Below are 16,036 nucleotides of genomic sequence, written 5' to 3' on the forward strand. Positions count from 1 at the left end.
GACATCTCTTGCCCCAGACACAGCATCAGTCATTTCTCTAATGAGTCCCAGTTCTTTCTAGTGGTCACTGGTGTTTTAAAACCACTGTCTTTTTTTTTTTTTTATCATATATAGGCAGAGTTAGACAGTGTGAGAGAGACAGAGAGAAAGGTCCTCCTCTCTGTTGGTTCATCCCCCAAAATGGTCACTACAGCCTGTGTGCCGCGCCGATATGAAGCCAGGAGCCAGCACTTCCTCCTGGTCTCCCATGCTGGTGCAGGGCCCAAGCATTTGGGCCATCCTCCACTGCTTCCCGGGCCACAGCAGAGAGCTGGACTGGAAGAGGAGCAACTGGGACAGAATCCAGTGCCCCAATCAGGACTAGAACCCAGGGTGCCAGCTCCACAGGCGGAGGATTAGCCAAGTGAGCCGTGGTGCTGGCCTTAAAACCACTGTCTTTAAAGTGTAATTTCCATACTTAAAATGGATAAATTTTACTCAGTTTTATTTTTGATAAGATGCTAAAAGAAACCTATAAACCTTTCTACTAAAAAAAAAAAAGTTGTTGACTTATATTTCAGAGAAAGGAAGCTAAGTAGACAGAGAGAGAGGTCTTCCATTCGCTGGCTCACTCTCCAGATGGCCGCAAGGGCTGGAGCTGCGCCGATCTGAAGCCAGCAGCCAGGAGCTTCTTCCGGGTCTCCCAGGCAGGTGCAGGGGCCCAAGGACTTGGGCCATCTTCTACTGCTTTCCCAGGCCAAAGCAGAGAGCTGGATCGGAAGAGGAGCAGCCGGGACTTGAACTGGCACCCCTATGGGATGCCGGCACTTAAGGCCAGGGCTTTTTAACCCGCTGTGCCACAGCACTGGACCCAAATTCTTTTATCTTATTTATTTTAAAGATTTATTTATTTATTTGAAAGAGTTACACAGAGAAGAAGAGGCAGAGAGAGGTCGTCGATTCGTTGTTACACTCCCTAGGTGGCCACAATGGTCAGAGCTGCATTGATTCAAAGCCAGGAGCCAGGAGTTTCTTCTGAGTCTTCCACGTGGGTGCAGGGGCCAAAGGCCTTGGGCCATCTTCCACTGCCTTCCCAGGCCATAGCAGAGAGCTGGATTGGAAGTGGAGCAGGAAGTGGAGCAGCCAGGTATGGAACTGGCGCCCATATGGGAAGCCGGCACCGCAGGCAGTGGTTGTACCCGCTATGCCACAGCAGTGGCCCCTCTTTTATCTTTGATGTGTAAATTAACTCAGATTTTATATTTACTTTCCAGAGTCCACTAAATCACTTTGATATAAAATTTACTTAAAGGCTTACACATTTATATATATTTTTATATATACATACACACATACAATCTGAAAATGGTTTTGTCTATTTATTTTGTAGCCACTGGAAAAGAAGTTTGTCCGAGTTTCAGGAGAAGCAACTATTGGGCATGTAGAAAAATTCCTCAGAAGAAAAATGGGTCTTGATCCAGCTTGCCAGGTACAGTACATGTATGTAAACGGACAGATGAAGTTGTGAGATTACCTTTGCTGTTCTTGGCATTTGTCAGTTGGCCAAATACAACAAGCAATGTGAAGACCCTTAGAAAGTGAAATATCTAACATAGACCCTATTGGTGTTTTAAGAATTTGAAAAGATTCCTTATTCTAGCTGTAATATTTTGCTGTAGGATGGAAACCTCATACTTCATATATTGTTGAACATTGAAGTGTAAATATGCTCACAATTCTGGTTATGTGGATCCAGTGAAAATGCATATTTATATAGCTTTGCTTTTTTATTAAAAGGAGATTTTGTATCTCTCCACCACATGTAAAATTTCACAGAATTTGTACATCTAAAATACTCTATTTGCTGTTGGCTAAATTAATAGATATGTTAAAACAATAACTGAAACTTTGCTGTTTTTTCATACCATTGTCTGCTAATACTATATGTTAAACCCAATTAAATATGGCTTCTGTTACTGAGCTTGACATAGTCTGGCCATATCTCATGCCAGCTGAAAACTAGAAATAACTCATTAAGTTACCTTATAACCATGGCATACTTGAAGTTACTGATAAGGTTTCTGTTAGAAACAGATGGTTGTGGGGCTGGCACTGTGGCCTGGCCGGTAAAGCCACTGCCTGAAGTACTGGCATCCCATATGGGCACCAGTTCTAGTCCTGGCTTCTCCACTTCCGATCCAGCTCTCTGCTATGGCCTGAGAAAGCAGCACAAGATGGCCCAAGTGCTTGGGACCCTGCACCCATGTGGGAGACCTGGAAGAAGCTCCTGGCTCCTGCCTCTAATCAGCGCAGCTCTGGCCATTGTGACCAATTGGGGAGTGAACCAGCGGATGGAAGACCTCTCTCTCTGCCTCTCCTTCTCTCTCTGTGCAACTCTGACTTTCAAATAAATGAAATAAATCTTTAAAAAAAAAAAAGATGGGCCGGCACCGCGGCTCACTAGGCTAATCCTCCGCCTTGCGGTGCCGGCACACCGGGTTCTAATTGCGGTCGGGGCACCGATCCTGTTCCGGTGCCCCTCTTCCAGGCCAGCTCTCTGCTATGGCCAGGGAGTGCAGTGGAGGATGACCCAAGTGCTTGGGCCCTGCACCCCATGGGAGACCAGGATAAGCACCTGGCTCCTGCCATCGGATCAGCGCGGTGCGCCGGCCGTAGCGCGCCTACCGCGGCGGCCGTTGGAGGGTGAACCAACGGCAAAAGGAAGACCTTTCTCTGTCTCTCTCTCACTGTCCACTCTGCCTGTCAAAAAAAAAAAAGATGGTTGTTAGGGACTCCTGGGTGAAGAATTTTGAGTGATTCCATAACATCTCTTATTTTTTTTTTAAAGATTTATTTTATTCTATTTATTTGAAAGAGTGACAGAGAGAGAGGTCTTCCATCCACTGGTTCACTCCCAAAATGGTCGCAACAGCTGGAGCTGAGCCAATCCAAAAATGAGGTAGGAGCTTATTTCTGGTCTCTCACTTAGGTGCAGGACCCCAAGGACTTGGGCCATCCTCCACTGCTTTCTCAGGCACATTAGCAGGGAGCTGGATGAAAAGTCCAGCAGCCAAGACTCAAACTGGCACCCACATGGGATGCTGGTGCTGCAGGCTGGGGCTTTAACCCTCTGTGCCACAGCGCTGGCCCCAGCAGTCTCTTATTTTTACAACAGAAGCCATAAGACTTACATTTTGTGTATAGAATAACTAAGAAGTGATATCCAGGGATGGGACCCCTCTTTGGGTTATAGAATACTTCCTCTTGGCTAGATTTTTTTTTAAGGACTTATTTTATTTATTTGAAAGAGCTACAGAGAGAGGTAGACACAGAGACGGAGAGAGAGAGGGAGGTCTTCTAACCACTGGTTCACTCCCCAAATTGCTGCAATGACCAGAGCTGAGCTGATCTGAAGCCAGGAGCCAGGAGCTTCTTCCGGGTCTCCCATGTAGTTGCAAAGGGCCAGGGACTTGGGCCACCCTCCAGTGCTTTCGATTGGAAGTGGAGCGGCCAGGACTTGAACTGGCACCCATATGGAATGCCAGCACTGCAGGACAGGGCTTTAACCCAGTGCACCACAGCACCAGCCCCTTGGCTAGATTTTTATCTAAGCACAATTCCCACTTGTAAATGTGGTATTTGGTGATTGAAGATATTTGGTCATCAAAGTTCTTTTTCATTTTAGGGATTCTTTTTCTCCTAATTTATTTTCTTTTAATTAACAATAATTATATATGTATATATATTCATTATGTATGACATGTTTTAAAATATGTATATGTTGTAGAATGGCTAAAATGAGGTAATTAGCTTAATATTACCTCATGTGCTTATTTTTTGTGCTGGAACACTTAAAAAAATTTCTACCTTAGCAATTTTAAGGAATACAGTAGTCATTGTTTTTAACAAGTTACTGTGTTGTACAGTAGATCTCTTGTGAATTGATTTTATTGTGGAAAAATATGTTTTCTTTTACTTCATGGTGTAGCAGGAGTCTAGTATTTTGAAGTATATGATAGAAATTTTGTTTTGACTTTTAATTATCAGCTCTTAGCTCTCTAAATATTCCTTTCCTACTCAGCTGTAAAACTAGTGACATCCATGAATTACTATTTCACAAAAATGTTGAAGTAATAGAACAGAATTTTTAACTTTGCAGACCTCTTAATTTATGACTAAGATTGTTTATACTTTCTAAATTCCAGAGACAGTAAATAATTGAGTTATTCCTATGGATCAGATATTGAATAGATTATCCAGAAATCAGAATAAAAGTCTTGTTGTCCCTCAGTCACTTAAGCCTGTCTTTAAACCAGCTAGTCCCAGGTAGGAAAAATGTGTTTTTTTCACAGATCTCTGACCTTCATATATGGTTATTTACTAGCACTTGTAAACAATTATCAGGGGTTTGTTACGTGATAAACTACCTCAAGTTTATTTATGACAGATCAGAATAGGAAGACAGTTCTGAAGATTTAAATACAGGTCATGTGGTTTGTAGTTTGTTTTTTAGAAATGTATTTATTGGGGCCTGGCGCTGTGGCATAGTAGGTTAAGCCTCTGCCTGCACCAAATGGGCGCAGGTTCGAGTTCCTGCTGCTCTACTTCAGATATAGCTCTCTGCTAATGGCCAGGGAAGGCAGTGGCAGATGGCCTAAGTGCTTGCATCCCTGTACCCAGATGGGAGACCCTGAAGAGGCTCGTGGCTCCTGCCTGAACCTGCGGATGGATGGCCTCTCTCTCTCTTCCTCTCCATCTCTCTCTGTAACTCTCCTCTCAATCTTTTTAAGGAAAAAAAAGATATATTTATTTATTTGAAAGGTAGCATTGGGGAGAGGAAGAGACAAAGAGAGATCTTCCTTTTACTGCCCACTCTTCCCTTCGCTGTCCACTCTCCAAATGGCCACAACAGCCGGAGCTGTGCTAGGCCAAAGCCATGAGCTGGGAACTCCATTTGGGGCTCCCACATGGGTTTAAGGGCCCAAGGACCTGGGCCATCTTCTGTTGCCTTCCCAGGTGCATTCTCAGGGAGCTGGACTGGAAGTGGAGCAGCCGGGACTCAAACTGGCCCAATAACAGGTTGCTGTTGTTGAAGGTGGCGGCTTAACCCACTGCACCACACATGGCCCCCAGGTTGTGTGTTTTTAAGAGAGATTTACGTTGATTTAAAATTCAGAGATCATAAATACCCAAATAGATTTCTTTTACATAGACTCCTGTGTCTTTGGATTACCAGGTTTGTTTTAGTGTTGTTTTTAGCTGATTGATCATTTTTCCTATACCAGGTTTTTTTTTGTTTGTTTTTTGTTTTTTTGACAGGCAGAGTGGATAGTGAGAGAGAGAGACAGAGAGAAAGGTCTTCCTTTTGCCGTTGGTTCACCCTCCAATGGCCGCCACGGCCAGCGCGCTGCAGCCGGCGCACCATGCTGATCCGAAGCCAGGAGCCAGGTGTTTCTCCTGGTCTCCCATGGGGTGCAGGGCCCAAGCACTTGGGCCATCCTCCACTGCACTCCCTGGCCATAGCAGAGAGCTGGCCTGGAAGAAGGGCAACCGGGACAGAATCCGGTACCCCGACCGGGACTAGAACCCGGTGTGCCGGTGCCGCAAGGCGGAGGATTAGCCTGTTGAGCCACGGCGCCGGCCCCCTATATTAGGTTTTATAAATAGTTAGCGCTGTTACTTTCCTTTGTGTATCATGTTATTCAGATCTTATTTTGCTTTTAAAATGAAACTTCGAAAATTATATTATATTGATCACTAAATATACTTTACATAAAAGATAATAATTGTATTTTCTTGTTAATTCTACCATACTAACTCTGTATTTAAAAGCCTATATCGATAGGGTTTTTTTGAAAGGCAGTTACAGAGAGGCAGAGGCAGAGAGAAGTCTTCCATCTGCTGGTTCACTCCCCAGATGGCCGCAATGGCTGGAGTTGAGCTGATCTGAAGCCAGGAGCTTCTTCCAGGTCTCCCACACAGGTACAGGGGCCCAAGCATTTGGGCCATCTTATACTGCTTTCCCAGGCCATAGCAGAGAGCTGGATCGGAAGTAGAGCAGCTGGGACTCGAATTTGCACCCATGTGGGATGCCAGCACTGCATGCAGCAGCTTTACTTGCTGCGCCACAGCACTGGCCCCATGATATGTTCTTTTTAAATTATTAATAATAGAGACTTATTATATGACCTTAAACCTTTCATTAAATTACTATCTGTTGATTCTAAATTGAGCATTTATGGATGTGGCCTTAGTAGTAAAAGATGAGACAAAATTCATGCCATCAGGAACTGGGAGGTTTGTGGGAAAGATGGCTAAGTAAACAACTAATCAACAGTAGGATGTGATGAATGCAACAATAGAGATCTCACGAGTGACTGAGTCAACTGTGGATGGATTTGAAAAATGGATAGGAATTTGCCAGAAAGCGAAAAAAGCAACTTATTAACAAAGAAAGGAATATATCTGAATAAAGAGGAATAAGCCAGTGTGGCTTATAAGAGTTAACCTAGCCAGCTTGAGGCTACTGCTCGTAGGAGGGCTTGCTTACAAGGTTGGCTTTTGGCTATCAACATAAACTTGGCTTGCAACAAGTTTCTTATGCTAAATTGCAGTTTCTTATTGATAATTCACTGTATTTGTACTGTACACAGTGACTCTATGAATACCTGCTGTCCTTGTGTGTGTCTGGAATTTGGAAGTTGCTAGGCTGAAAATGTCAGCGTGATCACCCTCAATGAAAACCCCAAACTCTGATCCCCCAGTAGGTTCCCTGTGTAGAAACACTATATGTGGGCTGCATTTTCACCTCCTGGACTGGGAGGGGAAAGCCTAGGAAGTCTGTGCTTGGGTTCATCTGTGTCTTCCTGATTTGGCAGTGTATCCTTGCTGTATCACTAATAAATCACAGCTGGACTATGCTGAGCCCTGTGACTCCCAGAAAATTACCAAACGTGGGTCATCTTGGGGACCTGCAAAACAAAGAACTGACTTTCTGTTTGGATGCAATAATTTATCAAATATTTATGGTCAGGTAGCTTTTAGAAATCAGTATGGATATGCAAAGGAACACTGTATAGCTGTTATATATATATTCCAAAAGGTGTCCATGATTCATTAAGGTTTTGGTGGCTTTAGAAAGAGTTTATAAAACAAGATGTATGGCATGATCCCATTTTTATAAAAACAAAAATGAATAATGAAAAACTTCATACACTTAGGCCATCTGGGATCCTACACATCAAACTGTTAGTCACTGGCCAACCTCTGGGTTGGGACTGTATGAAGTATGAGAGGAGTTACCATTTCTACTTTCCACATATTTTTTTTCTTTTTCTTCTTCTTTTTTTTTTTAAAGATTTATTTATTTACTTGAAAGTCAGAGTTAAAGAGAGGAGAGGCAGAGAGGTCTTGCATCCGATGGTTCACTCCCCAATTGGCTGCAACCGCTGGAGCTACACCGATCCGAAACCAGGAGCCAGGAGCTTCTTCCGGGTCTCCCACGTGGGTGCAGGGGCCCAAGGACTTGGGTCATCTTCTCCTGCTTTCCTAGACCATAGCAGAGAGCTGCATCGGAAGAGGAGCAGCTGGGACTAGAACCGGCACCCATATGGGATGCCAGCACTTCAGACCAGGGCATTAACCTGCTGGTCCACAGTGTCAGTCCCTCTATAATTACTTTCTATAATTTTATGGTCTTTAAAAATTTATTAGTACATATGTTCTGTTTTTTAATTTGTTATAGTGAATTGTAGTTTTTTTTTTTTTTTTTTTTTTTTTTTTGGACAGGCAGAGTGGACAGTGAGAGAGAGGCAGAGAGAAAGGTCTTCTTTTGCCGTTGGTTCACCCTCCAATGGCCGGCGCAGCCAGCGCGCTGTGGCCGGCACACCACGCTGATCCGAAGGCAGGAGCCAGGTGCTTCCTCCTGGTCTCCCATGCGGGTGCAGGACCCAAGCACTTGGGCCATCCTCCACTGCTCTCCCGGGCCACAGCAGAGAGCTGGCCTGGAAGAGGGGCAACCAGGACAGAATCCAGCGCCCCGACCGGGACTAGAACCCGGTGTGCTGGTGCTACAAGGCGGAGGATTAGCCTATTGAGCCGCAGCGCTAGCCGTGAATTATAATTTTTAAGATTTGTGAAGGAAGCAAGCATTTAGCCTTGTGATTAAGTTGCCTGTGTCCTGATCAAAGTGCCTGGGTTCAGTGCTAGGTTGTGGTTCCCAACTCCAACTTCTCACCAAAGCAGACAATGGAAGGCAGTGATGATAGTTCAGATATTGGGTTCCTGCCACTCACATGGCAGACCTGCATTGATTTCCCAGCTCCTAGCTGTAAACCCTATACTGCCCCTAGCAGTGTGTATTAGCAGGAAACTAGGATCAGGAGCAGAACCAGGACTTGAACCCAGGCTTTCTGTCCAGAAAAAAATGTGGTTATCGTAGCTGGTGTCTTTTTTTTTTTTTTTTTTTTTTTAAGATTTATTTATTTGTTTAAAAGAGAGAGAGAGAGATCATCCATCCACTGGTTCATTCTGCAGATGGCTGCAACAGCCGGGGCTGGGCCAGGCTGAAGTCAGGAGCTTCTTTCAGGTCTCCTATGTGGCTGGCTGTGGCCCAAGCACTCCAGCCATCTGCTTTTCCCAGGCCATAAGTGGGAGCTGGATAGGAAGTGGAGCAGCTGAGAATTGAACGGGTGCCCGTATGGATGCTGGGTCACAGGTGTTGACTTTACCTGCTACACCACAACTCTAGCCCCTTAACTAGTTTCTTAACCACCAGGCCAAGCACCCACCCCAAAATTGTCTTCTTTTTTTTGTGACAGGCCGAGTGGACAGTGAGAGAGAGAGAGACAGAAAGGTCTTCCTTTTGCTGTTGGTTCACCCTCCAATGGCCAGCGTGCTGCAGCTGGCACACCACACTGATCTGAAGCCAGGAGCCAGGTGCTTCTCCTAGTCTCCCATGCGGGTGCAGGGCCCAAGGACCTGGGCCATCCTCCACTGCCTTCCCGGGCCACAGCAGAGAGCTGGCCTGGAAGAGGGGCAACTGGGACAGAATTCGGCGCCCTGACCGGGACTAGAACCCCGTGTGCTGGCGCCGCAAGACGGAGGATTAGCCTATTGAGCTGTGGCGCCAGCCCCAAAATTGTCTTTTAAATCATTTTGTCATGGAATTTTTTTAACAGATTCAGGGAAATCATTTTGAATATCATTTGTACTGAGCTGTTATCTACCAATTTCTGACAATCTCTATATTTTACCTTATTTCCTTTTTTTAAATGTTTATTTATTTATTTATTTGAAAGGCAGAGAGCAGAGGCAGAGAGAGGGATGGAGGAGGGAGAGGGGTCTTCCATCTGCTGGTTCACACGCCAGCTGGCTGCACCGCTGGAGCTGCGCTGATCTGAAGCCACGAGCTTCCTCGGGGTCTCCTATGCAGGTGCAGGGGCCCAAGGACTTGGACCTTCCTCCAGTGCCCTCCCAGGCCACAACAGAGAGCCAGATTGGAAGTGGAGCAGCCAGGACTTGAACTGGCACCTACATGGGATGCCAGCACTGTAGACGGTGATCTCACCTGCTATGCCACAGCACTGGTCCCTACCTTATTTCCTTTTGTGGAAGTTTTTGAAACCTTTCTTGAAAAACAGTCTAAAAGTGAAGTAGCAAAATTGAACCTGGGAACAGGTTGATTTCCCCCCTTCATTTCTTCAGATGGTATTTTGAAGCAGGAGGAGAGCCATGTCATATCCTCTTATTTGCCCACAGGTAGATATCATCTGTGGCGATCACCTGCTGGAACGGTATCAGACCCTAAGGGAAATCCGACGTGCAATAGGTGAAGCAGCAATGCAGGTAGGGCCCAGACATTATCACGTCTCTGCCTAACACACAACGTACTTCATGAAAAAAAAAAGTTTTGTGTTGCCAATAAAGTTTTCATAAATGTCCCACAATCTTTTAAAAAGTATCTGGACTGTAAATAATAATTATAGCTAATATATATTAAATGCTTATTGTGCGTAGGTATTCTGAGTGGCTTATTTGGAGTAGCCCATGTATTTCTCTGAATTATACTCTGGGGTAGGTATTCTTTCATCTTCCTTTTTAAAGATAAGGGGACTGAGATACAGAAAGGACATGTAACTTCCTGCATTGAGTTAGAGGTGAGCCAGGGCTCAGTTCCTAGGCAGTTTGATTCTAGAGGCCTTGTTCTTTTTTCTCTGTCCAGTACTCCAGTAGAGGCATGAAGGATAATAGGCCAGTACAATCATACATTGTTTAATGACAGATGCTATCTGAGAAATGCAGTGTCAGGTGACTTCATCATTGTGTGATCTTCATTGAGTATACTTACACAAACCTGGATGGTTTAGCCTACTGCACAACTAAGATATATAATAATCCTAAGAAACCACCATCATATATGCAGTGCATCTTAACGTAGTACATGATTATATATCCAGAGGAAAACTTCTTTGTCTTTTGAGAAGCAGTGAGACAGAGAGTTCTCATCCATTGGTTCACTCCCCAAATGCCTGCACTGGCCTGAGGGCCAAAGCTGGGAGTCAGGAACTCCATTTGGGTCCGTCATGTGCATGACAGGAACCCAGTCATTTGGGCCATCACTGCTGTCTCTTATGGTCTGCACTATCAGAAAGCTGCAATCAGGAGTACAGCCAGGAGTTGAACCCAGGCACTCCAGTGTCATGGCAGGCATGCCATAAGTGCCTTAACCAGTAGACCAAATGCCTGCCCCAGAGGGACACTTATTTAAGGAAAAGTTGTAGATACTCAATAGGCTTTACAGGTTCAAATACCATTTCTTGCTCAATAGTAAAGAAGATAAGATATCCATGTTGATGCTTTATTTGACTTGCTATATGAGTAGGAATGAAATGTAAAAATCTCCCGGTCAGGATAATAAAAAGCAAGATAGAACCTACAGTTTTAATGAAGAGAAAAGTAGGATATTCAGATGTATGCCTTGGGACTGGTGTTGTGGTACAGTGGGTTAAGCCACCACCTTCCACGCCAGCATCTCATGTGAGGACCAGTTTGAGTTCCAGCTGCTGTACTTTGACTCTAGCTCCCTGCTAATGCTCCTGGGAAAGCGGAGGAAGATGGTCCAAGTAGTTGTGTCCCTGCCACCCACATGGGAGAACTGGGTCCTTCCAGGCTGCTAGCTTTAGCCTGGCCCAGCCCTGGCCATTGCAGCCATTTGAGGAGTGATTCAGCAGATGGAAGACAGTTTTTCCTGTTTCAGTTTCTGTCTCTGTCTGTCTCTCTAACTCTGCCTTTCAAACAAAATAAATGAATCTTTTTAAAAAAATGTATCCCTGAGCCTGGGGTGCTAATTTTTTTACAAACTGTATGCATCTGAGGAGCTTATAAATACTAACAAAGATTTGATGAACTTTTTTTTTTTTTGACAGGCAGAATTAGACAGTGAGAGAGAGAGAGAGACAGAAAGGTCTTCCTTTTTCCGTTGGTTCACCCCCCAAGTGGCTGCTACGGCCGGCGCATTGCGGCCGGCACACTGTGCCAATCCGAAACCAGGAGCCAGGAGCTTCCTCCTGGTCGATTTGATGAACTCTTAACCTAAGCAAATTGATATGTTTTTAACTGATATAATGAAACACATGGATTTTGGTTGTACCTCCAGAATTAATGCTAATAGCCTCTTCCTGGCTATTCCCAAAAATGCACAGAGCAGTCAAAAGTAGTTGCTTGATATAGTCCCAGCTGAGGTTGAACAAGGCAACTCTGCCTTGTTTGAGCTCTCAACCTTTCATGATGTATTTAGTGCCTTGCTTTGCACATTTTTGTATTTTGCTGTTGAAATTGCCCCCATTCCTCTTCCAGTCCAGCTCTCTGCTGTAGCCCGGGAGGGCAGTGGAGGATGGCCCAAGTGCTTGGGCCCTGCACCCGCATGGGAGACCAGGAGAAAGCACCTGGCTCCTGGCTTTGGATCAGTGTAGCTCCGGCTGTAGCGGCCATTTCGGGGGTGAACCAATGGAAGGAAGACCTTTCTCTCTGTCTCCTCCTCTCACTGTCTGTAACTCTACCTGTCAAATAAATAAAATAAAATAAAATAAAATTTATTCCTAAAAAAGAAAAAAAAAAAAGAAATTGCCCCCAGTAGAGTGTTGAAGTCTATTACAAAAAGGCTGTGATATTTCTTGGAGAGTTTGCATTAGATAAGCTTCATTCAGGCAGGAGTAATGGTGCTGTTGGCTATGATCAGTATTAATTAATCAACAGTACACATTAAATGTTTTTCAACAGAGTACACATAAAACAAATTTGTTTATTGATCAGTTAATGAAAATGACCAGAAGCCTTTTAGGAACCTATTCCTGTATCTCCTCTAGGAGCAGAAGTTTAGTATTCATTAATTCAGTGTCACAGTACTTTTATAGGATAAAACTACCTTGAAGAATAAGAATATATACTGTTTGAGTACACTTTATTAAGTTCATAAATAGGCACTACTAATCTATGAACTTAAATGTGAGAAACAGTAGTTAATGTTTTGAGGAGCATCTTGACTGCACACAGGCATGAGGGAGTCTTTTAGGTGCCAGAAATACTCTGTGTCTTGATCTGGGTCATGATTACACGTGTTGTACACATGTAGAAGTTCACCCAGTTTGTAAAAAGGAAAAAAACTCAATATTTCCTTTTCATACAAATCAAACCTGTGAGCTTTACTTTTTTTTAATTTAATTAATTAATTTATTTATTTTTTGACAGGCAGAGTGGACAGTGAGAGAGAGAGACAGAGAGAAAGGTCTTCCTTTTGCCGTTGGTTCACCCTCCAATGGCCGCTGCGGTAGGCGCGCTGCGGCCGGCGCACCACGCTGATCCGATGGCAAGGAGCCAGGTGCTTATCCTGGTCCCCATGGGGTGCAGGGCCCAAGCACTTGGGCCATCCTCCACTGCATTCCCTGGCCACAACAGAGAGCTGGCCTGGAAGAGGGGCAACCGGGACAGGATCGGTGCCCCGACCGGGACTAGAACCGGGTGTGCCGGCGCCGCAAGGCGGAGGATTAGCCTAGTGAGCCGCGGCGCCGGCTGCACCTGTAGGATTTTACAAAACATTTATCCCTTTTAGGCCTCTGGGTCTTTCTCATTAAGGTAATCATTATATCTAGTAACACAAGATCATTAGACTTTTCAACTTTTGGATATTTGTATCAGTAGCATTTTACATTATCGTAACTTAAAATTTAGCACTACTTCATATCTTGACAGTACCTGTAATATAATCCAAATCCTTTAGTGGTTTTTTTTTTTTTTTTTGCACATAAAGGTTTTATTTTTAAGTATTTTAAAGATAGGATAGAGTTACATCATAATTATAAAAATTACTTACAGAATTAGCAGACTTATACTGTATATACTTATAAATGCAGAGAACAGGGGACTGTCTACACGTTGTATAAAATAAAATCAAAATTAAAAAATGAACTCAAGCTCAAAAGATGAGGTCATTTACCTAATTTTAAAATGTGAACATGGGCCGGCGCCGCGGCTCACTAGGCTAATCCTCCGCCTTGCGGCGCCGGCACACCGGGTTCTAGTCCCGGTCGGGGCACCGATCCTGTCCCGGTTGCCCCTCTTCCAGGCCAGCTCTCTGCTATGGCCAGGGAATGCAGTGGAGGATGGCCCAAGTGCTTGGGCCCTGCACCCCATGGGAGACCAGGATAAGCACCTGGCTCCTGCCATCGGATCAGCACGGTGCGGCGGCCATTGGAGAGTGAACCAACGGCAAAGGAAGACCTTTCTCTCTGTCTCTCTCTCTCACTGTCCACTCTGCCTGTCAAAAAAAAAAGTCCCAGTTGCCCCTCTTCCAGGCCAGCTCTCTGCTGTGGCCAGGGAGTGCAGTGGAGGATGGCCCAAGTACTTGGGCTCTGCACCCCATGGGAGACCAGGATAAGCACCTGGCTCCTGCCATCGGAACAGCGCGGTGCGCCGGCCGCAGCGCGCTACCGCGGCGGCCATTGGAGGGTGAACCAACGGCAAAAGGAAGACCTTTCTCTCTGTCTCTCTCTCTCACTGTCCACTCTGCCTGTCAAAAAAAAAAAAAAAAAAAAAAGTGAACATGAAGACTTCTGACCTATGCACATTCATTATACTGCACTAAAAGGTGGAAAATACAGAGTGCAGCATTTCCAAGGAAGCACAGATATTTTGACCATAATTATTTTGTTATAATCATTCCTGTTTTGTCTTTGAAGACTTTTTTTTTAAAGACAATCAGCTTAAGAATGTTTTCAGGCCGGCGCCGCGGCTCACTAGGCTAATCCTCCGCCTTGCGGCGCCGGCACACCAGGTTCTAGTCCCGGTCGGGGCACCGATCCTGTCCCAGTTGCCCCTCTTCCAGGCCAGCTCTCTGCTGTGGCCAGGGAGTGCAGTGGAGGATGGCCCAAGTGCTTGGGTCCTGCACCCCATGGGAGACCAGGATTAGCACCTGGCTCCTGGCTTCGGATCAGCGAGATGCACCGGCCGCGGCGGCCATTGGAGGGTGAACCAACGGCAAAGGAAGACCTTTCTCTTTGTCTCTCTCTCTCTCTGTCCACTCTGCCTGTCAAAAATTTAAAAAAAAAAAAATGTTTTCAGGCACTACAGTTTGTGACAGAACAGTCTTCTTATGGGTCTACATTGTTCAGATATTCAATCCCAATGTACTGTGGGATTTGGCACATAAAACAAGAAAAGAAATCCGGTTGAGAAGTAACCGTGATTTTTTAAAGAGTGCACCATCCCTACAAATGCTGCATGACATGTACAGCTGGAAAGTCACCTCTGTGGGCACTACAGTTGCTTCACCAGTGCATTTTTATCCTACGACCACTACAATAGCACAGTAAGCACATATACAGAAAACTGAAAGAAAATAAAAAGAAAACAAAAAGCCTAAATATCTCTGCCATGCAGTTTTAGTTAGTTACATTGAACATCCTACTTAGAGCATGCAAAAACAGGATGGTCTGCTTTTAAGATTTTTCTCTGAGGTTTTACATGGCAGCCTGATATTACACACACACACACGTGCACGCACACACACATACTTATCCTTTGATATTTATGGGGACCCATCTGGAAATATCTAAGTCTAAAGAATTTGGAACTTCGCTTTTTTTTTTTTTTTTTTGACAGGCAGAGAGGCAGAGTGGACAGTGAGAGAGAGAGAGATAGAGAGAAAGATCTTCTTTTTGCTGTTGGTTCACCCTCTAATGGCCGCCGCGGCCGGCGTGCTGTGGCCAGTGCATCGCACTGATCCAAAGCCAGGAGCCAGGTGCTTCTCCTGGTCTCCCATGCGGGTGCAAGGCCCAAGCACTTGGGCCATCCTCCACTGCCTTCCCGGGCCATAGCAGAGAGCTGGTCAGGAAGAGGGGCATCCAGGACAGAATCCAGTGCCCCGACTGGGACTAGAACCCAGTGTGCTGGCGCTGCAAGGTGGAGGATTAGCCTATTGAGCCATTGCGCTGGCTGGAACTTTGATTTTTTGAATGCCTGTCAAAGATGCCAAGAAAGCTTGAAATAACCTTGTTGAAATAGGATCCCTTAATATCATTGACATAATATAGACCACATTTGATCATTGTTACAAAGTGATTACTCAGATGCTTTAGAATGAGTATATATTCAAACAAATCATATCTCTTTTAAGAGTCAGTGCATGGAATCATATCACATAATTTGGAACAGTTTTAACAGAACTGGAGAAGAGAGAATAGCTTACTGGAGCTGGCTAGAAAACTGACAGTCAACAATTAGACAAAACTATCAAAAGGACGTGCTGCAGGTTTTAAACAGATTTTTAAGACTTTAAAATATTGACTAACATGCATTGCAAAAACCTCATTGCTTCAACAGATGATCAGATTCTAGTTTTATGTCAAATAGACTAATAGCTTTTGCTTTGTATCTGCTGATTTCCTTTATTTACATTTTGAAATAACCCTTTAGAAATCTCCAAATTAAGACAACATTTTCTAAATAAGATAACATATCAGGCCAGCGCCGCGGCTCACTAGGCTAATCTTCCGCCTGCGGC

The 16,036-nt window shown here is 44.7% G+C and overlaps 1 protein-coding gene across 3 annotated transcripts in view; it reads left to right on the forward strand.

The window, feature by feature from the left end:
• Positions 1 to 16,036, forward strand: part of PCGF6 (polycomb group ring finger 6) — a 47,008-nt gene that overhangs the window by 21,744 nt on the left and 9,228 nt on the right. The window contains exons 8-10 of one of the 3 annotated variants that reach the window (XM_062214088.1): positions 1,370 to 1,468; positions 9,739 to 9,825; positions 9,997 to 10,050. In XM_062214088.1, the coding sequence (XP_062070072.1) occupies positions 1,370 to 1,468; positions 9,739 to 9,825; positions 9,997 to 10,005 (195 nt within the window). In that variant the 3' untranslated portion in view covers positions 10,006 to 10,050. Of the gene's footprint in view, positions 1 to 1,369; positions 1,469 to 9,738; positions 9,826 to 9,996; positions 10,051 to 16,036 lie in introns of those variants that run through there. The other 2 variants (XM_062214087.1, XM_062214089.1) reach the window with 2 other exon arrangements.

Source organism: Lepus europaeus, chromosome 17 (genome assembly GCF_033115175.1).
Source record: "Lepus europaeus isolate LE1 chromosome 17, mLepTim1.pri, whole genome shotgun sequence".
Taxonomy (NCBI): Eukaryota; Metazoa; Chordata; class Mammalia; order Lagomorpha; family Leporidae; genus Lepus; species Lepus europaeus.